At 50.4% G+C, this 25,106-nt stretch overlaps 6 protein-coding genes and 1 non-coding gene across 7 annotated transcripts; 1 reads left to right on the forward strand and 6 right to left on the reverse strand.

The window, feature by feature from the left end:
* Window positions 1-4,702: 4,702 nt before the first annotated feature.
* On the forward strand, window positions 4,703-4,807 carry STEHIDRAFT_t1. The gene has a single exon. It is a non-coding gene; the product is annotated as a tRNA-Pro (tRNA).
* Window positions 4,808-5,607: 800 nt separating this feature from the next.
* STEHIDRAFT_126706 (uncharacterized protein) lies at window positions 5,608-7,596 on the reverse strand (the record flags this gene model as incomplete). Its single annotated transcript, XM_007298316.1, has 3 exons — window positions 5,608-6,722; window positions 6,801-7,111; window positions 7,172-7,596. 3 exons carry the CDS (start codon window positions 7,594-7,596, stop codon window positions 5,608-5,610), a joined length of 1,851 nt encoding a protein of 616 aa, XP_007298378.1.
* Window positions 7,597-9,461: 1,865 nt separating this feature from the next.
* Window positions 9,462-13,375, reverse strand: STEHIDRAFT_106439 (uncharacterized protein; the record flags this gene model as incomplete). The annotated part of the gene is made up of 21 exons (XM_007298317.1): window positions 9,462-10,008; window positions 10,060-10,243; window positions 10,289-10,334; window positions 10,389-10,504; window positions 10,571-10,821; window positions 10,892-10,979; window positions 11,041-11,105; window positions 11,158-11,240; window positions 11,295-11,325; window positions 11,375-11,408; window positions 11,471-11,529; window positions 11,570-11,587; window positions 11,684-11,845; window positions 11,867-11,878; window positions 12,158-12,397; window positions 12,449-12,760; window positions 12,823-12,927; window positions 12,996-13,032; window positions 13,089-13,131; window positions 13,191-13,208; window positions 13,265-13,375. 21 exons carry the CDS (start codon window positions 13,373-13,375, stop codon window positions 9,462-9,464), a joined length of 2,562 nt encoding a protein of 853 aa, XP_007298379.1.
* A 331-nt stretch (window positions 13,376-13,706) lies between these two features.
* On the reverse strand, window positions 13,707-16,094 carry STEHIDRAFT_116876 (uncharacterized protein). The gene is made up of 11 exons (XM_007298318.1): window positions 15,845-16,094; window positions 15,607-15,747; window positions 15,519-15,545; window positions 15,358-15,435; window positions 15,208-15,273; window positions 15,084-15,143; window positions 14,914-15,013; window positions 14,736-14,854; window positions 14,662-14,675; window positions 14,321-14,600; window positions 13,707-14,269 (listed from the first exon to the last, which is right to left on the reverse strand). The coding sequence occupies exons 1-11, from the start codon at window positions 15,938-15,940 to the stop codon at window positions 13,919-13,921; spliced, it is 1,332 nt and encodes a 443-aa protein (XP_007298380.1). The 5' UTR covers window positions 15,941-16,094; the 3' UTR covers window positions 13,707-13,918.
* A 443-nt stretch (window positions 16,095-16,537) lies between these two features.
* On the reverse strand, window positions 16,538-17,727 carry STEHIDRAFT_126708 (uncharacterized protein; the record flags this gene model as incomplete). The annotated part of the gene is made up of 5 exons (XM_007298319.1): window positions 16,538-16,701; window positions 16,768-16,907; window positions 16,975-17,161; window positions 17,231-17,315; window positions 17,383-17,727. 5 exons carry the CDS (start codon window positions 17,725-17,727, stop codon window positions 16,538-16,540), a joined length of 921 nt encoding a protein of 306 aa, XP_007298381.1.
* Window positions 17,728-19,455: 1,728 nt separating this feature from the next.
* STEHIDRAFT_126709 (uncharacterized protein) lies at window positions 19,456-21,026 on the reverse strand (the record flags this gene model as incomplete). Its single annotated transcript, XM_007298320.1, has 6 exons — window positions 19,456-19,555; window positions 19,645-19,779; window positions 19,844-20,124; window positions 20,183-20,296; window positions 20,378-20,817; window positions 20,948-21,026. 6 exons carry the CDS (start codon window positions 21,024-21,026, stop codon window positions 19,456-19,458), a joined length of 1,149 nt encoding a protein of 382 aa, XP_007298382.1.
* Window positions 21,027-22,200: 1,174 nt separating this feature from the next.
* On the reverse strand, window positions 22,201-25,056 carry STEHIDRAFT_164202 (FAD/NAD-P-binding domain-containing protein; the record flags this gene model as incomplete). The annotated part of the gene is made up of 11 exons (XM_007298321.1): window positions 22,201-22,401; window positions 22,464-22,529; window positions 22,595-22,704; window positions 22,782-22,833; window positions 22,906-23,483; window positions 23,607-23,884; window positions 23,942-24,055; window positions 24,138-24,602; window positions 24,655-24,662; window positions 24,718-24,836; window positions 24,893-25,056. 11 exons carry the CDS (start codon window positions 25,054-25,056, stop codon window positions 22,298-22,300), a joined length of 2,058 nt encoding a protein of 685 aa, XP_007298383.1. The 3' UTR covers window positions 22,201-22,297.
* Between the last annotated feature and the right edge of the window lie 50 nt (window positions 25,057-25,106).

Consider the following 25,106-nt stretch of genomic DNA (forward strand, 5'->3'; position numbering starts at 1 on the left):
TTAAGGTCTCGTTCGTTATCGGAATTAACCAGACAAATCACTCACCAACTAAGAACGGCCATGCACCACCACCCATAAAATCAAGAAAGAGCTATCAATCTGTCAATCCTAGTTATGTCTGGACCTGGTGAGTTTCCCCGTGTTGAGTCAAATTAAGCCGCAGGCTCCACTCCTGGTGGTGCCCTTCCGTCAATTCCTTTAAGTTTCAGCCTTGCGACCATACTCCCCCCAGAACCCAAAGACTTTGATTTCTCGTAAGGTGCCGAGCGACACATAAAATTGAGTTCGCCCGATCCCTAGTCGGCATAGTTTACTGTTAAGACTACAACGGTATCTGATCGTTTTCGATCCCCTAACCTTCGTTCTTGATTAATGAAAACATCCTTGGCAAATGCTTTCGCAGTAGTTAGTCTTGCGTCAATCCAAGAATTTCACCTCTAGCAACGCAATACTAATGCCCCCAACTATCCCTATTAATCATTACGGCGACTCTAGAAACCAACAAAATAGAACCGCACGTCCTATTTTATTATTCCATGCTAATGTATTCGGGCATAGGCCTGCTTTGAACACTCTAATTTTGGTGACAAATTACCTTTCGATATGTTGCTGGGGCTTAACTGGTTAAGAAACCACCTTTTATTCATAGGGCAAGGAGACACGGGGACATACCTGACCTTCAACGGTGATACAGGGCATGTGATGAGTACCAGGACCCATGAGTACCTGCAATGGATACTCGTAAGGCACACCATTGGGTACCTGTATCCGTGGATACAGATACTCGTTCCCACAGGTGGCTGCATGGATACAGCCTGTTGCGCTTCAGGCCCCACAGATACTTGTGGGAGAGTACCTGCCATATCCCATCGGAATTTGCCGGAGGCCTGACATGTGTCCAGTGATGCTTTGCTGGCACACTCTTCTCTGAGCACACACCACCATTGACAGAGTTGACAGATTGTGTTTCTGTGTTTGCTGATGATGCTCATTCTAGGCACTTGTTTCTTTGTCTATTGGTACTTTGTTGGAAGAGATTTGGTGTGTTCATTGTTGGGAATGATGGTACTCACCTGATGAGTCCCTCCCTCCCACTCTTATTATAAATTTGTTTGTTCTCCACGTACATTTCCAAAGTTGTGAGGTCAATCGATGTTTCTGGATGTTCCACATCGCCTCCTGTACTTGGTTTGATGCAATTTGGCCCACCTGTTGTCGAGAACAACACTATTGACCTGGTGAGTACCCCCCTGCTTCCTTCTATCATAAATTTGTTTGTTCTCACTCAATTCCGCATACTTTTCCAATGTTGCGGGTTCAATTGACCCGTATTAATGTCCTTCATCACCCGCTGTACTTGGTTTGATGTGATTTGACCCACTCATTGTTGAGAACAATGGTCCTGATCCGGTGAGTACCCCTCCACCCCCTTCCCCAGCTCATATTTACCACAGTACCCACAGGTACCCCTCTGGTACCTTCAAGATACCTGTAGATTATTTCTATCCATAAGTACCTGCCCATCGGCAAGTACCTGCATCCGTGGATATGGATACCCATTCCCATGGATGCCACCCTGGATACAGGGAGCTGGGGTGGTCAATGAAATCATATATCAAGGAAGGTGTAGTGTACTTGGCCATTCAAACGAGATAGTTCAGTAAAGTGACTTGCCTCAGTACTTTAGAGTACTGAGGCCTCTGAGGCACTACTGTATAGTATTGTGTGAGTAAAAGTTCTGTGGTGGTCAAAGGTTTTGTCCACAGCTGTAATGTCCAGGCTTGGATAGTGATCCAAGAGTGGACGCTCGTTCAAGTGCAGGCGTGATGTCTATCACGAGTGCGATCGGCCGTGTCCTAAGAAGCCTTACTTCTGGTTCGAGTAACTGGTGTAGTGGCGATTCTACACAGTCAAAGGGTCTTGATGTCGATAAGGAAACTAGTCCTGCTGAAAGGACTAGTTCAAGTACAAGCTAAGAGACCAGGTAAAACAGAGATGAATAGGTTAAAGAACTCCCCTCTACTAGGGTCGTCTTTATATACTAAATACATGCGCAGCCCTTGAAGGCTATGAGACAGATAAATAAGTCAGTCTGAGTCGTACCGATACTGTGCCCCAGTCCGTAGTTGCTGCGGAAACCTATACCTAATAAATATAGTATACAAGCGTATGGAAACCTATGAGTCGCAGTCCAAGGCTATGAAAAGCTATGTAGTCCGTAGTCGAGAATACGAAGGAGTCGAGATACATCTACTAGTCCATGAAATGTTCATCAACCGGCCATATGAGTGGAAGATGTATATGTGGTTAAATAAAGAAATACTACCCCTCGAGTCATAAGAAGAAAAGGAAACGAAAATAAGTCCATAACAACAGCTTCAGCCGTGCATAGCTCAACGAGTTCCGCTCGGATCAACTTGTTGTATAGACCAAAATTGTAGCTCACAATGCCTACTTTCACACTGTAACCTGGTTGGAATTCATTTGTTGGGTACTTCCTGAGATATGAGCCAAACAACCAAAAGCAATGCATAGTGGGCCATTGTGGCCACACCATAACAGCCTTTGGGCATAATGGCTTATACATAGCCTAAAACTACACTATCATAGTATTCCGTAGCACATTTTACCTCAATTTTTGGTGATGCCATTGAGGAGCTATGTGCCGTGCAAGACAGGCTTCAGATGGCTCTTTGTGCCACAAATTGCCTTTTTTGGCTCAAACTCACAAACTTGCACGGCACATAGCTCCTCAACGGCGCCACCTAAAATGGAGGTAAACTGTGCTATAGAGTACTGTGATAGTGTAGTGTTAGGCTTTGTATAAGCCATTATGCCCAAAGGCTGTTATGGTGAGGCCACAATGGCCACTTTGCATTTTTTTCGGTTGTTTGGCTTATATCTCAGGAAGTACCGAACAAAGAAATTCCAACCAGGTCACAGTGTGAAAGTAGGCATTGTGAGCTATAGTTTCGGTCTACACAACAAGTTGATCCGAGCAGAACTCGTTGAGCTATGCACGGCCGAAGCCGTGAACAAAACTTTTGACCGCCACAGTACACAATGCTGGTTTGTGGGTATAGTACTTTTGTTCATTGTAGTACTTTTTGCGTGTTTCGTACTTCTGCCAGCCTAGTACTTTCTGCTGGTGTAGTACTTTTTTCCAGTGCAGTACTTTCTGCTGGTGTAGTATTTTTTTCCGCTGCAGTATTTTCTACTGGTGTAGTACCCTTTTCCGGTGCAATACTTTTTCTGGTGTAGTTTTTTTCTGCTGGGGTAGTGCTTTCCGCCGGCGTAGTACTTTTTCTGGGGAAGTACTTTCTGTGGTCTTAGTACTTTTGCTGGGATAGTACTTTCTATTGTTATAGTACTTTCTGTCGGCATCGTACTTTCCGTCTGTGAACACTGGCTCGCTTAGTATGTTCTAGTATTTGCCATGGGTATGGAGATACTCGCGGTGTTTTGGACCTATACCCGCACGGTATGGGTATGGGTTTGACCCTCCCAGACCCGCAAATTTTGGTTGCCCTGTGAGAAATGTTCCGAGTGCTCTGTGGCATCCTAGAGCACTCGAACTGGTGTTTTAAACACCTTCTAAGTCTTCAAATATTTATTCGTTACTTTCATGAATTAATTGACCAAACCCTGCGCGTAAAAACCTGCGGTCTTGCAGGTACGGGTTTAGCGTGTCATGACCTTTCGTCATTTCCATCCTCTTTCTATTATTTCCTGGTGTGTGCCACAGTTGGGCCATACTTTTCCGAGTTTCTGTGCCACAGTGGCCTGGGTTTGGTTGTGTTTGGTTCTGTCTAGTATATAAACCTAACTACTTCCTGTTTTTTACTCTAGTCTTGAGATCGTCAGTCTCCCCCCTATACAACCTTTTTCTCGCCCTTGGTGTGTGTTTCTGAGTGAGAGATCGCCTGCCAGCAACCCCTCTTTGTAGGATATGGTGGTTCTGGTGTGGTCGTGACACAGCGGGTACGGGTATGGTTCTCAAAGTTGTACCCGCAGTTAGACCCGTGCCAAACCCTAGTATGTTCGCGTAGGGATACTGTACTATTTCGATCAATTCGGCGGTCATGCATCATAGGCCCTCCGAAATCGACGAAATGTCACAACTGTAACACAACACATTGCCAAATGTCGAAACCATCGGGCGGCTTTTCGTCCCAAAAGGGCAATTTTGAACGATTTTTGTCGATTTTTTGCTCGGTGTCACGTGGCTTCGCCGCATTGACGAAACCATCGCGGACGCGGAGCCTGTCACACCTCACAGTACGTGCCGAATTGATTGAAATAGTACAGTAAACCCATGTTTTGTTATGTTTTTTTTCTGTCCCGGCCCGACCGCTTGAGATCGCCTGACCATGATTGCTATGTTCTTACTTTATCCACTTACCCGTATTTTTACTTACACTTCTGATTTCTTGGATGAACATGGATGTTCCATGTAAAGTGGCCTGTGGATGTTGCGCACATGGAGTGTTTCAAGACGAAACCGTGGCCAACCGAGGCCTGTAACATCAGTAAGTCACTCAATAGTCAAGAAAGGCCACGAAGTGCCACTCCCAAAAGTAAAAGCACCCACCACCCTGCTCTGAATTTTTACGACCTCAAGATGACAGGGAGGATACTTCTGGTTCCAGTACCTATCACACTGAAATACGAGATGGACAGCACAACATAATGGTTTAATTAAGGCCTAATGGTCTAGTAGCATGATACCTCCTTCGGGCTTTACAACCCGGATATCTTTGATATCTTGATTTGGAGGTGGTCCTGGGTTCAATTCCCAGTTAGGCCCTTTTGTTATTCTTTTCTTCGGACAACCTGTCCCTATATCATTCAACCGTTTTGGTCCAGAGACCTTTTACCTACACGTTCAGCATTTTCAGGCATAGTTTCCGTCAAACTTGTTGTACTTGATACTCGCCATAGAACACCCGAACCATTTCGGCTTGTAAGACTTAAGGACTGCTTTCGCACTGGCAGCAAACCTGTGTGCGTCCGACTGGAAGGTGATAGGATGCTCTGATACAACTCCATGCCTACAATTGAGTATAGCGTGTGCGTGTCGAAGTCAATGATATCGATCAAAAGTCGATAACGAGGCCCGACACCACTCACGCAAAGGACACGCTCCGCGCACGCCAAACGCGAGAACGCTAAAACAAAGCCAAACTACAAACCAAACTTTGTACATGCAGAGAAGAGAAGAAAAGATGGAACCGGTCAAATCGAACCGGAGACGGCGACTGCGTACTAGACGGAGGATGTGAGCATGGGCGGCTGTGCGCGCAGGACACTGTACATTGACAAGAAATGAGGACGATGACTGGACGGATAGTTGACATGGAGCGAGAATGGGGAATGTACAATGGAGGGGGCCGAGTACTCGTGGACAAGAAAGTGGGGACGTCGTTGACGGTGATAATACACAGAATGAGTTGTGGAGTGGGCATGAGACACGCTGATGCGAGTCGCTCAAGAAAAGGTTATATACAGTATCCTATAAGCGAGGAAAAACGCCGACGAAGTTAGCCAACGAGATAGCGGTTGCAGAAACAGAGCACACGCACCTTCGAAACATCGATCAACTACTCACTAGATCGCCGGAGCCACATTCGCCCCCGCCGCTACGAGCGCTGCTCCTCCCCCGACCTCCATTGCACCCGAGGCTCCAACTTCGTCTACTTTCCCGGCCAAGAAATCCAAGCACCCGTGCGAACAACCCCTCCACAACAACGGCACCCGTCCAGACTTTTCCCCGACCTTATGCCCAGCGATCTTCTCCACCCAAACAAACCTCTCCTCCGCGGGATGCAAGAACGGCGGACCCTCGTACACCCATGACCATTCCTCCCCTTCTTTCGACCACTCCTCCTCTCCCTTTCCAGTCTCACCGCTCGTACCCGCATCGCCCTCTCGGGCGGGGGCCACACGGACCCGATGCGACGGGTTAGGACATCTCTTCAACGCCCATTCGTCGTTCATATCCTCTCCGTCGACATATCCATTCACCTCCTTCCCATCCCCCCGACTCGGAATACTCTTCGCCACGATATCCGCGCCACAACCTCGCAAAGCACGAAGGACGTTAGGAGAGCCTTCAGCGGGGAGGGGAGGGCTGGCGATGGTGGTCAGGTTGGTAGGCGTCCGAGTGAAGGAGCGTTTGAATTTCTTGAGGGGAGAGGGCGATACCACGTCGTTGGATGTGGGACGAATCTTTTTCGGTGTTATGTTGGTTACGAGGAAAGGCGGGGCCGATGAAGGCAGAACGGTAGGTGATGAAGATGTGGCTGTAAGGGAACGCGTGCTAGTTGTCGCGGTTGAAGGGGCGGGCGAGTTCAGATATCGATAGCTGAGCTCAAAGAGGGATTGGACACGTGTTTCGAGCAGGGTGATCGTCTCGCCAGCTATAGAGCGAGGTAGTTCCACGACGCCGCGTACGTCTGTCGCGTTCTGGGCAGGGCTTAGCCCTGAGGTGTCAGAGGACGAGCCTGGAGCAGATATGGACGAGGATGGCGAAGAAGTGGATGCTGGGGGTGGAGGTGTCGGTTCGGGGAGCCAAGGGTTGCCGGTAATGGATAGGTTCTGGAGCGAGGGCATAGACGCCATCTCGGCTGGAAGGAATCTAAGACGGTTCGACGAGATGTTGAGCTCACGGAGAGCAACGAGCTGGCAGATTTGTGGTGGGATACGTTCGATGAGGTTATTGCCTATGAGACGATGGTTGAATACGACGTTGTTAGACTTAGATCTGCGAAGGGATACATACAAGCACGTAAGACACGTACGGATAGACAAAACGGTCAAATTCGTCAGGTCGAAAAGCTCTCGGGGCAGACGGACGATCTGGTTCTGAGCGAGAAAGAGTCTCAATCCTCCGGGATCGTTCGCGTCGTTCTGGGTATGAAGATGCGGCTGACGGGTAGCGAAGAGAGCCCGAGACCGTTGCGCTGCGGATGCAGGGTCCGTTTGAGTGCGTATGAAGTCGCGCGATGAAGGACTGTCGGGGGTAGTAGATATTGGTGGTACAGGGGCAGGCATGATGATGAGGTGGGCGAGGTCGCGAATCGTCGGGGATATGAGAGTAAGATTACGATGACTATCCAAAGTGACATATGTGAGCTTTCAGACCTCAAAATAAATAGGGAATTGGACGCACGCAAGATCAACTATGCCCTTAGCTTCATCGACCGCACTGTTAATCGTCTCCGCCCACAACTGATGCTCCTGCTGTTCTCGCGTCAACTCCTCCGGCGTAGGCACACTACGCGGCACCATTGGAACTCTCCAAGGATTCCCAAGCGGCATATCCACGGCTGGTGCAGCCCAGGGATCGTCGTAGTTCTCGATCTCGTTCTCAGAGAGGACTCGCGGAGGCTTCTTCTCGTACATGGGCGGCGGCCTTGTCGAATTTGTGGACCCAGCATATGGATGTTCAAATAACGGTTTCCAAGGCGGTCTGGCGTCGCTTTCAAAGTCAAAGTCATTGGACTCCAGGCCCGGAGATGATAAAGGTGAAGAGTCGGCAGGCAGATGAATGGGTGACCCAGCTGGAGAGGATCCTGCGGATGAAGACGGAGACATCAGCGCCCTTTCCTCTTTTGTAGGAAAATATCGAGGGAATTGTGGATATGACGAGGATGGAGGGGAAGACATAGCGATGGGACTATAGGATGGGGAAGAGGAGACGATGGTGGTAAGGGAAAGAGAAGCAAAGCTGAACGCGGCACACGACTTCGTTTACCGCATTGGCGCGCGCCGCGCGAATACAGGCAATTGGTCACGTGGTCGACGCGTCGCGTCGCGTTGATCCTAGTTGATGTGGCGATCAACCCCTGAGGCCGCCCCTGACTTTCAACCTCTAACAACTCGACTGCAGATTCTGAACGCGAGGTACATACACTAGACCTGCGCTCCGAATTTTTTTTTGCAAGTGGATGCGAGTATTTTTACCACCCATCGAGTCCCAATGAATCCTGAGACTGACATGGCGCGCCACATCAATTTACAGTATCGCCTCATGCACTCTTTCCGCTGCTTCACAATCTACTCTCCTTCCTCGACAGAGGAAATAAGTTGCTGTTTTTTAACGACTACAGTCATGGTTGATGGTTGACTTCCCTTTGCACAGACGCTGAAAATACAAAGGTCGCTGGTCTACTCACGACCATTCCGGTGACGAGCGATGCGCAATACAACGCCACTCTTTCCTGCTTCAATGTCTTCTACGTAGGTTGAATACCGCTCAGAATTAAAAAGTGGTATATGTCGGCCATGACGCTCTCTTGGTATTCTGCCATGACTCACCTCGCTGAGTGCGTCCCACCATCTCGCCTCTGTCCAAATATTCTTTCTTATCGGGTTTCTCCCAGCCATCAACACCGGCTTCGATGCCCCTCTTTTATGCACACTCCGAACCTACCATAGCTTTCAAGTCGCTCCCATCTTCCTCGGCTATCATCAAATCCGGAATGTTTCTCGCTGCCGGCTACACACTCTCGGCCTTATGAAGGCTTCAGTGATCGACGGTGTCCAACTTGCGACACGAAATAGCTTGCTCGTTCTCGTGTCGTACGGTCCTATATATAATAGTATTTCGTGGTGTGCGGATAAAGCGATCGGGTACACGAAGGTACACTCCTCCTCCTTCTCGCTTTTCAGTCCTATCGTTCTCTCCTTCGCTAGGTGTCTTGCGTCTGATTGGTTTCTCGATGGGCAGGCTCATGGGCATCGGGAACCTTAGCGTTCTCATTACTTTGTGAATCGCCAGCATGCCACACCGGATACAGTATGTCCCAGGCTTTCAGACTCTCTTCTTCTCCCCCGCACTCCCCAACTCGTTCCTCGACACGCATATGCGCCGTTTCATTCTTCAACTTCTGAATTCAGAACACTGACCACGATTCATCTCATGTTTTATATTCAGATATCACCCTCGCTCTCGCCGTCATGGGCATTGTCTGCACGATCTGGCTCAAGATTGTTTATACGCAGATCAACGGGCGAAGAGACGCGCTCACGCATGAGGTGATCTCGCAAGATTGAGACGTGAAGGAGGTGTCAGTCTCTTCTTTCCTCAGCCCGTGCTCTTTCACCTATATGCTTATCTGAGTACTCACACATCCTGTGAACAGAGCCGACGCAACGGATCGTTCACCACACTTCGAGGATATCGACTACAGTAGGGTTAGTTCACGGCTGGTCGAGTTTCCCTTCCTATACATCTTTCGATCTGCACCTAGGTTGTTTGTTATTGGATTTGTCGCTGTTAGCGAAGAAGCTCCAGCGAGCCTTTCCTCATACCACCCCTATACGATCCGTCATCTCAAGCAAAAACATGCAACGGCCACATCAGATCAAATGGACGTCTGTGTGCGAGTACCTGAAGAGCAGCCCATGAAACACCGAATAACCCATAAAAATAAGCATATCTCGTTCCTTCCTAATCCTTACGACATCGACGCTGGATCACCTCCATCTCCCTCCCCATGATCCTTTGGTCCTGACTCCCAAGCCCCCCAAAGCAACTGCGCGTTCTGATCATACGTCCCCGGCGTCTGCGGCGCCATACTTCCCTGGTCCATCAACACTCCCAACAAAGCGGACAGGTCGTCGCCTAAAAAGTCGTACCCCGAGAACGGAGCAGTAGTATCAAACGATGATAGATCGAAATCGAAGACTGTGGGAGGTGGCATGGATAACGAGACTGCGGCCGGCGGTGGGGACGTTGATGGAGCGATGAGAGGGCTGGATGGTGTGAGGGGAGAGGTTCGGAGGTCGGAGATGGGGTGGGATGTGGATAGTACGTTGTTGAGAAATGACAGGTTTGAGGAGGAAGGGCCAGGACCTAAGATGTTTGGGTGGCTCTCGGTCATAGTTTCGGCTGGATGGTCAACCCATATGCGTGGTTTATGAGGCCGAGGGTCGCTGTCCGACTTGCGTTTGACCGAACTCCGCTGAACCTGTTGTTTTGGAGGCAGGTAATCATTGCTGGCGCTATTGCAGTGTCAATCCATAGTCGCTGCGGAATTCGAGGAGAAAACTCACCTCGCGACTTGTTCCTCAGACAAGCTTGGAGGAGTAATTTCGCCCCGTTTGGCTTTGACAACCCTCAGGAGATCAGATACGATGTCTCTACACCGCTTCGCGCCAGGCCAGATATCTTGCATGTCCTCGAGCAAGGTTCGACACTTCTCAGCATCCGTGATAATGGCGGCGACTAGCTCTGCATCTGTGACGTGAGGTATACACCTCAGCAAAATAACACCTGAGATACATATCTGCTGCACGGCGTAGGCGAGATGATGGGACGTCGGTAATGTCTAATAGCCTCGATGTTAGGGGTAACGCCAGCAGCGGTAGAGTATGTTACTTACGCTCTTGACCATGTCTCCAATACGGATGCAACTTTTCGCAGCGTTCACGCATCGCAGCAGAGAAGGCATGTTCATACGCCCAGACGTATCTCGAGGATTAGAGATAAACGGTCGATCTAAAACGGATAAACACACTCAGCGTGACGATATCAGAAGTGGAGGAAACATTGAACGGAACTCACGCAAATTAATTGTTGCCGAATAATACATGAAGAAAGCAATCAGACACAGTGTGAGCATTTTCGGGTCATCTACATTGTTCGCCGCGAACTTGATGTTAGGTGGAAGGGATTCCACCCAGTCCTCCAAGAGGCCGTCGAGACTTTGCAGGAGCTCCGGAACTTGTCTACCTGTGGCATCAATCTCAGCGAGAAGCTTGAGCGAGTGCGCTGTCCTGACGATCTTGCCAGCCACGACGTAGATCTTCAGTAGTCTGTAGCAAACCAGTATCAACTCCCGAGACCCAAGCTCAAGTAGATCATTACCGCGGAATGTGAACGTACGCAACAAAGCCACACATATATGACGTTTCGCTAGTTGCGATCACGCCTTCGCAATACTTCTCGACATCTTCGTCATCTACTTCAGCGGCTATCATGGAGGCACCATTGAGAAGATGTGTCAATAGCATTGAACGCAACAGATAACTCACGGTACTCGACATCGCTGTCGTCATCATATGTACCGGCCGGTCGTCCGAGAGCTATTGAAAGAACTCTTTACAGCAATAAATGAACAGCCGTGCAGGGAATCGTCAGAGTGGACTTACCTGTCCAGACCATAGACGCACCACCATATCCGTCGACGAATTTCCTTCTCCAGTCCAGACAGCGACAGTCGTCGAGGCGAGCGCTACATAGGAACATCATGGACGCAGAACCAAGGTAACATCGTTGTCGTACATACATGAAGACCAAGGTCCTGTGCTGCACGGATACTGGTATATATAAGTAGTCGGGACGACCAGAAGAGATAAGTAAACGTACGCTTGACCGGCTAGTACCCAACTCTGTGATAATGCTGGGAAGAGTGTGAGCGTACGCCTTACGAGACACAGGAAGGTGTATGGATATAGGACGCACTATTCCACCCAGCACAGCATATCGCCAACAGCGCCAGTCCTTGAACACTATAGAATAACCTGTGAGGCAATGTAATAAGCGAAGCAGAAACACACTTACTTCTCTGGACACATCGATCTGCTTCCCATCCAGAACAAAACCATGCTACGTTCATAAAATCTTCCTATACAGTCAGACCGCCTATACGTAGCGAAGAGCTGACAAGATGCTCACTCAAGCCCAGCGTATTCAGAAGGAGCAGTCCATTTCCAGCCAGTTTCCTGCTCCGTACTTGGCTTGGCAGATACCTTCGAGTTCAGGCTTTCTGCGCAAGCAAAGACCGCAAACAGCGATGACAGAAACGCATGATCTGATGATGGTTTCCCTGCATGCAAACTGTGCATGACATCTACGTACTTCTTCACGAACCTAGATGTTAATGTCAGCATCCAAGTTGCGTAGTGCATGGCCCTGCGAAGTCTACTTACGATTGCTTGTGTAGAATGGGGAAGGTGTGGTGAATATCAGAAAAGTACTTTTCGATCTTTCATTGAATAGGAGATTAGCACAAATACACGAGCGCGGAGCGCTTGCAACTTGCCAGCTTGTCTGCAACGTCGGCGGGCGGATAGATGGTCTCCTCCGGCCGTGGTCTACTCGATGAGGTATGAGCCACACACAAAGGTATCGAAATCGAGTGACGCTTACAGGACATCGAAGCGCCTGAAGTGCATGTTCGGTCGAAAGAACGGAAGATCGCTGGTATTCAAACCGAAGATTAAATCAGTGTTGGGTAACTTTATGTATTGCAGAGATCCATACAGGTTTTCTGCGCTTTTTCCGACCTTGTCAGATGCAGCGGAGTCGGGAGAGCCATTCGGAGATGACGGCGTCTGAAGAGACTGAAGAGCCTCCACCAGTACCAGAGACGACGCTCCTCCGATGAATCTAGTTGAGACTCAGTAACAGACATCTGGATATTTCGATATCTACAGATACCTCAAGTTTCCTAGTGAGTCCTTTGCGAGATGAGCGAGACGATCCGATATACGTTCTCGCTCATGCTCTGGTTCATCTTGAGAGGAACGCGTCCCGGCAGATATGGACGATATCAGGGGTGATGACGCATGTCTGGGTTCTTCCACTCGCTGAGGTTCAGAGATTGCGACGGGCTGATCTACGATAGCTTGGATGGCGGTAGATGGTTTGTACAATGGCGGTAGTATTCCGTTGCCTGAAAATGACGACTTCTTCGGTCCCTCTGGAAGAGATTGTGGCACCAGAAGATCTAAGTTATCCGGTAGGGACGATCTGAATCTGGATTTCATAGGTGAGCCGCGATGATCACGTCGTCACGGAAGGCAAAAGCCTACGGTAATCCATCATCGGTATTCTTTGCCCATTGGTCGAAAGCTTTGGCCATTGGGGTGAAGAGTTGTTCCAGGTGATGCAAACGGGTCTCCAAATTCGAGGTAAGCCTGGAAGATGGTGCAAGTTCGGACGTGACACCGTGTACGATCATCTGCGCGCCGTGCTATGCACTTACTGACGACTTCCGGACGCATTGTCGTTCGTTTCTTTGACTAAAGTGTGATCATCCGTTATTAACTCCTCCACCACGATCCAAGAGAGAACTTACAGCTACACTGCTTGCCACTGGTCATGCAGAAAGCACACGGATCCTGTAATACGTCAGACTCATTAACATTATAGATGCTTACCGCTGTCACGTATGGCTTACCTGCCCATCACACTTGATCTACAAATCGACACTTGTTCAGAAGGTGATGAGACGCTCGTGAGGGGCGGACCTACCTTTCTCTTCCTGCAGATCTCGCATGCACGCCAGGTCCTAGTCCTTGGCTTTGGCCCTGGTGCTTGAACCGGGTGAAGTGCCTCCTGGCTGGAAGACGCCTGTTGATTCATGTAAGACCTACTGTTGTATGCGTGCTCGTTCAGTAGGCTCGTTCGTGTTCAGGGATGAAGATAGGCAGCTAACGGAAGCCCGTGGCTTGCCCGTGGCGATATCGAGTGTTACAAATTGAACCGGGCCGTCGCCGCTCGCCACATCATTTTCCGCCACACGGAAACAGCCTGAACAGTGAAGAGATAGAGTTAGAGGGACCAAGAGTCGAGAAGTGTGGGCGGGCTCGTCTTCCTCAAAGCTACAATAGAGGTCTGAGCGACCAAGGAGAATGGGCACAGATCACACGTGTAGTATGTATATATAGGAAAATATCAAAATATGGGGACCCCATGAAGTATACGTACTTATATTGAAAAGGGCCAACGGTGTACCGTTTGAGGCACTTCATACAAGTAACGAAAAGCGGCGGGTCCTAGTCCTGTCGTCCGTGTGCTGCAGAAGGCGTGAGCGCGGAAGAGGGCGCGGTCGATAGCAGAGGACAGTGGCCCGACCACGCACTACAAGAGTAAGACCAACAAACAACAGCTCATCTTCACTACCAATCAACGTTTATCTCCAAAGACCCAACTGAAATCGCCCTGCCCCCTCCGTTTAGGTTCTTCGCCAGTGTCATGGGCGCCTTCAGCGTCCAGACTGCTTCTTTTACGCTTCCTATCCCTGTCATCCTTGAGAACCGAGACATTTTGTGCAAGCGTCTCGGGAAGAGGCATCCACGAGGTAGCCGAGGCATGGAGTGCGCTACTTAGCGCTGAGTCGTAACCGACCCTGTGGATACCGAAACAGTGTACTTCGAGTACACCGGAGTCGAAAATGTTGTGGATGAATTTTCGAAGCGTCCGTGGCTGCGTATCCAGTGATCCGAATATCTGCTCGCGAAGGTATGGGCGTATATGCTGAGGGGTACGATGTAAGCATTGCACGTAGCAACAATATATCTGTTTCACCTTTGGCATTGCACTCGAGACATATTTCAGAGGCATCACGGAAAAAAACATACACTTGTATCGGCCTGCGTAGTACCACCTATATTCCTGGTTATCATTTAAGACCTCAAATACTAGATCGAAGACATCCCCTGTTTTGAAAGGAACATGACAATTAAACCGTCTGACGGGCTCGGGAGTGATAGTTTGGTGTGGGGAGATGAGGAGCGCGCTTGAAATGTCTTGCGGAGCCTTAAGTACGATGCCATGGCGAGCAGCCGTGTATATCTGGCTTGTGCACCTGTCAAAGAGCTTCGTTAGGACCGGGGTCTACTTATTGATGTTGGGTGAGAGTGCAGTACAGAGCTTCAGGCAGCTGAGAAGTAATGGATTGAATGAGTGCAGAGCGCGTTCGCATACTCGAGAATGGACAAACCTTTGGTCGGACACGAGCCCAATCCACTGAGAGAGGCTTTAACTCGTGTACCGTAGGATGCGATATAGGGAAGCAATTTTCCTTTTTCAGAAAGGCCATTGGATCATGCAACCTTCTCACTAGAAGACTAGGGTCAGGGAAGCCATCAGAGAAAGAGGTGGAGTTGGAGAAAAAGTACCCGGTATAGTTGGCGATCTCAATCTATTAATCTCCCTTTCCCGTGCTGAAAGCAGGGTCTGCAGATGTTCCGATTTATGCCGCTCAAGAACAAGATCGCTCTGGGCTTGTCAGGAATCGTGAGCGACAATATTAGGACTTGCTCGCGAGCAGAGTCGTGTGACGTCTTACTTCGTCACGCTTTGCGTTCTCAGTGCCTAAATCCTTCTCATAGGACTCCGGGCGACTCTCCTGTGATTGGAAATCCCGCGAAATGAGCTATCTGCGGTTTGACGAGATCATATTGAGCGCCTACCCGATCACCTTGGTTCGCCTGTGAGTCGTCTTCGGTATGCGTTCTCTCGTACAAGTCAGTCAAACGCTGACAAGATGATTGCCCGTGATAGACATTATGAGAATTGTTGATACAATTGTGACTGTCATAAACCAATACGAAAACACGGACCTTGATCTCGTCTTTCCTGAACTTGAGCTTCTCCTTGGCCTTGACGTTTTCGGATTGAAGCTCCGCGATCTTCTGCTCCTAAAGGAAATAAGAACATATCAGTTGCACTGCATTCCACCGAACTAGGCAGTACCCAATATGTATATGTCTGAGAACTATACCTGGTCTTGCAGCGTTTGCACAAGTTCCTACGATCGCGGCATCGTCAACGATCAGTATATCACGCCTGCGAGAAATGATCAACAATACCTCGTGGTCTCTGTAGACAAAGCCGAAGTTCATGGACGGCAATTCTTCAGTTTTCATTCCCATAAGACTTTCCAACCGCTCCTCAAGTGCAGCTTTATCTGCTTCGAGCGTACGAACTTGAGCCGCAAGAGTTAGGTTCTCCTACGATGAGTAGATCAGATTGTTCCTTCGTCAGAGGTAAACCTTCACGACATCAAGATCGCCGCGCAGCACGGTCAAGATTCCGAGATGAGCTTACGTTCCGAACGTGTTTAGACTTGTTGATCATTCTTTCGAGAAGAGGCCCCGCACTTTCACGCGGCATCCGGAGGATGTCGTCTATCGAGAGCTCCATGATGGCTATCAAAGGTCGAGAGGGGTATACAGGGCTCAAATCTGCAATTTCAATCAGACTGGAAGAAGAGCTAGTTCAGAGACCAGTACGAAGGATGGGTTGCAGACGGATGTGCTGACGGCGAGGGGATCGACCGCTGACGGTGACGAGGGACCCAGTGTTGTCGGCCCGCTCAGCGATAGAACACCCAGGCAGTAGAATGAAGATAAAGAATGTAACAGAAACTCTCTGTGTTCAACAAGGGCTATCGAACAACGAAGACGCGGTGAACGGTCAAGGAACGACGCGTTTTTTGCAGATTTCGTGGCGATGACGACAACGACGACCAAACGAAGCCAAACACGGGCCACAATCATGTGGCGCTACATCATGAATCGAGCAAGTGCAGACTATATACTTTTGGATGAAGCGATGCTAATGTGAGAACAAATGTTTGGAAGCGACAAAGAGACAACAGGACCAACGGAAGAAGCATGCTTCGAGACCTTTACCACTCGAAAGGTGCCCCGGCACATAACCCAAACATAACCTTAGTAACTACTCAATTCAGGGCACCAGAAACGTCACCAGAGAGGAGATGTAAACAGATGCTAGATGCTAACACCAAGGAACTGGAGGAAGACACGTGCATGTGCGAAGATAGTCGATACGGTAGTCATGGCCAACTGTAGTGGCCACTACCGTCACCTCGGGATATCCAGGGGCAGGTGCCACAGGAGCCGGAGTGGGCGTCGCTCGCATGAACTTGGACTTGTTCTTCCCTGAATCAGGAAAGTCACGAAGGTCAGAAAATATTTTACTAGATGAAAAGAACGAAGTGACCTCACTCTTACGCTTCTTGTCCTTAGGGAGCTCATTAGCGAGGATCTCGTTCCTCCGCTTCGATATGAGCAGTAACCGGTCGCGGGCCTGTTGTTCACGAAGGATGTGCGGACGAGTTCGTGCAGGGGCGACCTCAGAGGTATTTCTTTACAGGTGCATCAGTCTCGGAACAGGCACGAAAGAGTAAGTAAACGATTGTAAAGCTAACCCACCTGGATAGTTTCTCCGACGACGCCGACGACCCTGCCTCCCACGTATCCTTCGCGATCTTGAACAACGGCTCGAACGTCTCGAGTGCCCAGTCGTTCGCCGCCGCGTGACCGGTTTCCAAATGGCAAGACCGATACAACAGTCTGAACGCATCAACCGCTGCATTTTTGCCGAGACATACTGGTTCACCTGAACGAGGCCGTGAAAAAGGACTCACACATTTGAAATTGGTATTCAGCAAACTTGAGAGGGACGTACCATCGTCTTCGGATGACATGTTTCCTATCAACGCGTCCATGATAGCCGTCATGACGGCCTCGCAGTTAACTACGGAAAGTAGTAACTTAAGACCACGGAACCGGTCTGAGTGAGAAAGACAAGTCAAAGGAGGAAGAGCTGTCGTTGCGTACATTGTGGAGTTCAGCATTTCTCTGGGGGAAGGTGTGGCGAAGAACCCCGAGGAGGGCAGTTTTCAGCATACTCGCTCCCTCTTGGACATCACCGGTGATTCCAAGGTCCTGTTGCTCGATGTAATAGTCTGGATCCGCGTGATGCTTCCGGGCGGAGACGTTGACGACAATATTGGACCAAGATTTCTCCCTGAGGTGAGGAAGTTGGATGGGAAAAGTGGGAACACGTATGACGCGGCATAGTGTGGCACGGACGTGCCGATATTTCTGCTCCTTGACGGACGCAGCCATGGGGACTCGGCGAGAAGGGAGTGGACGCGATACGGGTGGAACTGAACGAGTCATGTCGACTGAACGAATCGACGATGGGGAAATATCGATGAGCTGCATATCAGCTTATAAGAGAGCCAGAACGGCTCCGGCGACTCGAAATTCGATGAACTTACCTCTTTGCATACGACCGACGATCTTCGAGCCCCATCCATCGCTCTTGGCAGAAACCGCTCGTGATCGCCGCCTCTCTGATCCGTCTTGTGAGGCTGAAACGCCAGTCCGTGAACTCGACGGCTTTCACTAGCGCCTCTCGTAAGGATATCTCTGCACGGATAGGGTGGTTGGTTGAGTCTCTGGTGAGGTCGCCGGTACACTTGGTATCCCAGCGGGCGCAGCAATGAGGTACGACGGAGATGCATTCAATTAGATTCAGTGGAACCGTCCAATCACGATTGTACGAGCACCGCTACCCGTGCGCATGTCCTGGCTAGGTTCATAAACAGGGCAGATCCACATCAGGAAAGACCGACGGGATCGCTGTAGAAGCCTTGGGATTCAGATAAATTGAATAACGGGGCGAGCGCGTGAGTACTAGGCATGTCGGTAGGAAGCTTCAGGAGAGAAGGGCGAAGATATACCGGTGAGGACTGGAGGAGAACAAGGACAGCTCCATAAGCGAAGCGCGCCAAAAATCCAATTTCCATATTGAAGCGCCGATAGCGTGACGCCACACCCGCCACACTCTAAGCTTCCCGTCTCGTCCTTGTCTCGTTCAATTGCTCGTCGGTGAACGTGATATTCAACAATGTACTTATAATACTTAGATACTCAGCAAAGCCAAAACACGACAGCCAGGACAAATTTGCCCTTCCCTACCTGAGTCTTCTTTCATCCCTCCATCTCCGCTTTTCCTCCAATCTATACGACCCGCTCGTTACCACACCCGTCAAGCCTTCCCCATCATCCGATACTCCCATATCTACACTCCGGGGAGATGCTCAATATAAGCACCGAAGAGATAGTCAAGTAGAAAGTACGAACCACGACACAGTCTTCCACAATATTCGATCCAGAGCGCACCGAGCCATTGTCCCATCTTTGCGCTCGCTACACATTCAAAAAAATCGGAAATGGAGGATAGCCACCACATGAATGAAACAGGAATATGAGTCGCAGAACAGAAGGAAAGAGGAAAGGGTACTAACCAGGTCCGAATAGTCGTCTGCTCCAAACGGTATGCATGCTTATCTCCTTGTTGGCTATCTCGGGCGAGGGTAGCGGGCTAGGGAGAAGATAGTAGAAGTAGTCTGCAATCCTGTAGGAGTATTGTTAGCGAATATATTATGTCAAAAGAGGGGGGACATAAGAATTGTGAAAGGAAAGAGAGAGGACGATGTACCAGTGTGCTTGAACGAGGGACAATACATGGTTTGCTTTACACGCTGGTACACCTACACTCACGCGTCAGCCCTCATCGACCAACTGCGTCTAATCATAGAACTTGTCGATGAGAGAAGAGACGTACCAGCCACAACGATATCTCTTGCCTCTAAATGTGTCGTCGGCACCATGAGCCTATAGAGCCTGTAAGGCGCTACTTCTTCTCTCTCCTTACTCTCATTCCCGTTCGCAATCACGTTGAGTGTGACATTACCCTTCCCAGAATCCCTCGCGGCATACCCCGGCCTCTTCCAGACCTCCGGTATCTCCCTTAGCGTCCTCTGGTCTCTCAACAACGACTTCAAACTCTCGTCGTCCAACTTCGCGAATATCTTCTCCCGTTCCGGCAGCCCATTCGTATCATCGTGGCCGGGATCCGAGTCGGAATCGACGTCGACATGAAAAGCAAACGGCAACCCAAGCTCCTCGGCCAACGAACGCGAAAGAAACGGATACGATCCTGTGCGCCAGCCAGTCCCGAAGATGACGATATCAGCAGCTAGAGTTAGTGGTTCGGGTTTAGTGGGGCGGTCGATAGTGAGAGTATACTTGGATAGTGATGCCGAGGGCGTAGTGGAAGGAAGGGTCGAGAGTTGGGCCATGTCAACAACTGTTCCTTTAATGAGCTTGATTTTGCCGGATTGGACGAGCTCGCGGAAAGACGCTGTTCCCGGGAAACGCGTCCTGAAATAATGTGCATCACACCGTATCAGATCAAATAAGACAAGTAAGCAAAGTGGAGACCTACGATTCACTCCACATCAAATCAACATTCGGCCTCATGTCTCTCATCTTACTCCCTTCCCGCAACCACTCACCCCAGTTCTCGAATACTATCGTAGTCGCCGCAAGTGTTCTCCTGAGTATGAAACCTCCGAGGAAGGTGGAGTGGAGGACGTATCGGAAGAGAGAGGCGATAGGGCCACCGGTGTAGTAGGACGCCGGGTTCGAGAACAGGAATGAGAACCAAGAGGCGGTTGATGAGGTGTGAACGGGGTCGGGGAAGTAGGGGTTTGTCGAGGTTTTGAGCTGTGGGATCATGAATGTTGAAAGTAGAGAAGGAAGGAAGAAGGAAGTGGAGACGAACGCGTGTGCCAACTGTACCGGCCGCGTCTGCTGGCTTTCCCGTCTTCGGATGTTTAGCAGTCGGCGGGGCGAGGTACGGGGGATTTCGCAGAACGAGCGTGACGTCATGACCATGCTACACGAACAGAAAAAGTACCCTTTCGTCAACGCGCGGGTCCTCACCACGCCATATGCACGAACGAAGAGGAACACTCACTAACGCTAGCCTCTCCGACGTGTCTAGTGCACTCTTACTCCCCCCGACAACCACGATCGTCCTCTTCTTCCCCATAACTGCTCTCTGAATACCCGGCTCACTCAGGTGTGAGGTATGTATCGCGAACGGGGCATCCTCGTCTAACTTGAAGGTCTCTTGTGCGATTGTGGCGCGTGGCGGAAGTACGAACGGAATCGCGAAGGATGGGACGACGGGATCGGAGAAGCAACCGGTAGCGATAATGAGTTTATCGTAGTGTTCAGTCGACGCCTCGGAGGTGAAATTCGGAGTAGATGGCGGTGGGAGTGTGGTGGAGGTGACATCCCATCGTGAGCCAGGGCCGGCAGGTTGGGCAACGGTGGTAACGTCGCGAAGGTAGTGTATTTCGGCGCCAAGAGCTGTTATCTGTCGAGCTGCGTGCTCCATGACGTAGATCATGCCTTTACCCTGCGTCGTTGTACCACAATAAGGGTATATTAGACCACGCGAGGAGGATAGATGTACGAACGGTTGCACCTACGAAATGAGGTTAGACGACGATTGATAGAGAGAAGGTGGAATATGGCGTACGAAACCCGCCAGGACCTGCACGAAGAGAGGGATCTTCACGCAACACGGCTTCGGCGACCCCGTCGTCATCAAGCACCATTTGCGTCCAGGAGTTGTTAGTGATGAGACCGTCGTACGCACTACCAGATTCCACTTCAAGGATGGCTTCGACTCATCATTCAAAGAAACCGCTCACGAAGCAGAGGACCAAGTACCGCCTGGACCCGGATTCCTGTCGTACAACACAACTTTGGCGTCCCTCCCGACGCGTCTCGCGGTTTTGAGGATATGCAAAGCCGAGGAAAGCCCAGCGATCCCAGCTCCTACGATGGCCACTGAAAAGCCTTCAGTCCCAGAAACATCCATGTCAGAGTTCAAGCACGAACTCCCTTCCTGCAAACCAACCAAGTGAGTCTGCGTGTCATGTGTGAGCAAAAGCAACATGTCTCTCGCTTAGAGCGGCCTTGACCTAGCCCCTGACGTTATGCGCCCGGCACCCCTCGTGGATCAATGAGATAATTCTGCCTACCGTATCGGGAGATCCGAGTGCAGCCCTACCGTAGTTGCGCCAGCGTCGCAGGTTGTCGCAGACGAGGAGTTTTGCGGGGACCAAGTGAGGCCGACGCTCTACGCCCGCTCTTTTCCCCGAGCCAATGGTTCACAAAACAATTCAGTCCTCAAACCATTACGGAAAAAGACCCATAGGCCAAAAATCTTTTCGGCGGCCGCAGAAGTGAACGGTACCAGAAGAAGCGATCTGGCCAACGGCGTTCAACGTTATTTCTCGTCAGAGCAAAATTGCACGGCGATAGTGCTGCCTGTCGATCCTCCAACGGAGTCGCCGGTAGTGTTTATGGGCTGTGCGAAACAGCGTTCGTAGCAACGAGGCATGACGGAAACCCGTTCACTTAGCCGCATTGATCTCGTCCATCAACGAATATACGAGCAACGCGACCGCGTCTTTACACTCGGCCTAGGTAGACGGAGCTGAACTCATCGCAACGAAACCAGGGAGGAAATGCCGACGGAGTCGGTGAACGAGGCACAGAGGCTTTTCACCCTGGAGAGTTGTACAAGCAGCGAGCGTCTGACTACACCGTGCTCCAGGATGAAAGAGCGATGAATCAAAATAAACCCGACGCTGAAGGTGAGAACAACGACGAACCCAAAAGCACGCTGCACCAGGCTGCACCCCAAGAATATCGATTCCCACTGTGCGTTGGCGGCAGTTGCCGATCCGGCAACGCAACGCCACATTCGCCACATACTGACCCGTTCACATTTCCGCTCCCGTTGTTCAATTATTCGTCGGACAGTATTCCCAAATCAAAATGAGAAGAAACAAAGTCAGCTCGCGTTGATCCTTTCCTATCAACGTCTCCTCTCATCCCTCAACCTCCTCTTCTCCTCCAGTCTATACGACCCGCTCGTCACCACGCCCGTCAAACCTTGTCCATCGTCCGGTACTCCCATATCTACATTCCACCAATAGGATCAGTATGAGAACGAAAGAGACGGAGAATGAGAATGTACGAACCACGACATAGTCTCCCGCAATGTTCTATCCAGAGCGCGCCGAGCCATTGTCCCAGCTTTCCGTTCGCTAAACATTCAAAGTCCCGAAAAGATTAGTTAGCCATGGAGGAGAGAGGGAAAGAAGATGCTTACCTGGTCCGAAGAGCCGTCTGCTCCAGACGGCATGCATACTTATCTCCTTATTCGCCATCTCGGGCGAAGGAAGTGGAGTTGGGAGGAGTGAGAAGAAGTAGTCTGCGATCCTATTAGAATGCCGTTAGTACATATACTACGAAGGATATGGGTGTGGCAGAAGTGAGAAAGCGACAGGACGACGTACCAGTGCGCCTGAACGAGGAACAACACGTGGTTCGCTTTGCACGTCGGTACGCCTAAACTCGTACCAGTCCTCGTCAATTAACGACATCAAAAAAGCACCAGGGATGGAAGGGAAGAAAACATACCAGCCACAACGACGTCCCTCGGCTCCAAATGGCTCGTCGGCACCATAAGTCTATAAAGCCTATACGGCGCCACCTCTTCTCTCACCTTCCCCTTCCCGTTCGCAATCCCATTCACCTGAACCGACACCGCGACGTTATCCTTCCCAGCCTCTCTCGCAGCATACCCCGGCCTCTGCCAAACCTCCGGTATCTCCCTCAACGTCCTCTGGTCCCTCAACAGCGCCTTCAAGCTCTCATCGTCCAGCTTCGCGAAAGTCTTCTCTCGTTCCGGTAACCCATCGGAGTCGATGTCAAGTTGATAAGTAAACGGTAGTCCGAGTTCCTCGACCAACGAAGGAGACAGAAATGGGTACGAGCCCGTGCGCCAGCCTGTGCCGAAAATGACGATATCGGCGGTGAGACTGAGTGGCTCAGGTTTGGTGGAGTCGATGGTGAGCGTGTACGGCGATGCGGATGTAGATGAAGTGGTGGAAGAGGAGGTTGAGGTTTGCGTCATGTCGATAACTGTTCCCTTGACGAGTTTGAGTTTGCCCGATTGGACGAGTGCGGGAAAGGATGCTGGGCCGGGGAAGAGCGATCTATACGTACGTACGCCACACCGCATTGCGCCACACGAAAATCCAAACCAGTGAATTAGCCTCAGAAACCCGAACACAGCTGCAAGACGACGACAGACGAAGAGAAGAGAAAACAAAACTCACGATTCGCTCCACATCAAATCAACTCTCGGCTTCATATCAGCCATCTTACTCTCCTCCACCGTCCATCCACCCCAACTCTCGAAAACTTTTGTAGCCGCGTTGATCAGTCGTTTGTGGATAAAACTTCCGAGGAAGGTTGAATGGACAACGTAGCGAAAGAGAGATGAGATGGGGCCGCCGGTGTAGTACGATGATGGGTTCGAGAATCGGAACGAGAACCAAGAAGAGGTAGAGGCGTGGACGGGGTCGGGAAAGTATGGGATCGTTGAGGTTTTGAGCTGTTGGGTTGTGGATATCGGTGAAAATAAAACATCTAAAAGAGGGTAGATACATACGCGTGTACCGACAGCACCAGCCGCGTCCGCTGGTTCGCCCGTCTTGGGATGCTTAGCAGCCGGTGGGGCGAGGTATGGAGGATTCCGGAGAACGAGCGTGACGTCGTAGTCATGCTAAATGACCAGAGCAAAGGCACCGACGTTGATTGAATGGTTCCATACACAGCGAATGGTATGGGAAAAAGGGAAGACTCACCAATGCCAACCTCTCCGACGCGTCCAACGCGCTCTTACTCGCTCCAACAACGATAACCTTCCTCTTCTTCCCCATCAACGCTCTTTGGACAACCGGCTCACTCAGATGGGACGTATGTATCGCGAACGGCGTATCATCGTCGAACTCGAAAGCTTCCTGGGCAAGTGTTGCGCGCGGTGGAAGTAAGAACGGTCGTGCGAAGGAGGGGACAGCGGCATCGGAGAAGGATCCGGTAGCGATTATGAGTTTGTCGTAGTGATCTGTAGATGTATCCGATTTGAAGGCTGGGGTAGATGAAGTGTTGGGAGTAGATGGGGATGGGAGTGTGGCAGCGGTGATGTCCCAGCCTGAACCAGGGCCGGATGGTTGCGTAGCGGAGGTGATGTTGCAGAGCGTGCGTAGTTCGGCGCCGAGAGATGTTACTTGTCGAGCAGCGTGCTCCATAACATGGATCATGCCTTCTCCCTGTGCGATACATTAGACTTATGAAAGACAAGTTAACATAGTATGCACGAACGGTTGCCCCTGTATGAAATGAGGTTAGAAGGCGATCGTAGTGAGATGAGAGGACGTGGCGTACGAAAACCACCCGGCCCAGCACCGAGAGAGGGATCTCCACGAAACATGGCCTCTGCTGCTCCGTCATCGTCGAGCAGCATCTGCGTCCAGGAATTATTCGTGATGAGGCCATCGTACACCCTACAAATCTACGTATCAATATTCACTTCAAATCGTCGTTTAAAGAAACAACGCACGAAGAAGAAGACCAAGTACCACCCGGAGTCGGATTCCTATCATACAAGACGATCCTGACTTCTTTCCCGACGCGTCTGGCTGTCCTCAGGATGTTGAAGGCCGAAGCAAGACCAGAGATCCCAGCACCTACGATGGCCACCGAAAAGCCATCTGTTTCGGACATATCCAGAGTGTTCGAGTTCGAACATCAAGTCTCCTCCCCAGGCCAACCGA

The sequence above is a fragment of the Stereum hirsutum genome (assembly GCF_000264905.1).
Source record: "Stereum hirsutum FP-91666 SS1 unplaced genomic scaffold STEHIscaffold_1, whole genome shotgun sequence".
Taxonomy (NCBI): domain Eukaryota; kingdom Fungi; phylum Basidiomycota; class Agaricomycetes; order Russulales; family Stereaceae; genus Stereum; species Stereum hirsutum.

Coding starts and splice junctions, on each gene's coding strand:
- STEHIDRAFT_116876 (XM_007298318.1), bottom strand. CDS start 15,940: ATGGAGCTCTCGATAGACGACATCCTCCGGATGCCGCGTGAAAGTGCG. Junction 15,144..15,207: donor AGGCGAACCAAGGTGATCGG/GTAGGCGCTCAA, acceptor TTCCAATCACAG/GAGAGTCGCCCGGAGTCCTA. Junction 14,270..14,320: donor TCTCGAGTGCAATGCCAAAG/GTGAAACAGATA, acceptor CGTACCCCTCAG/CATATACGCCCATACCTTCG.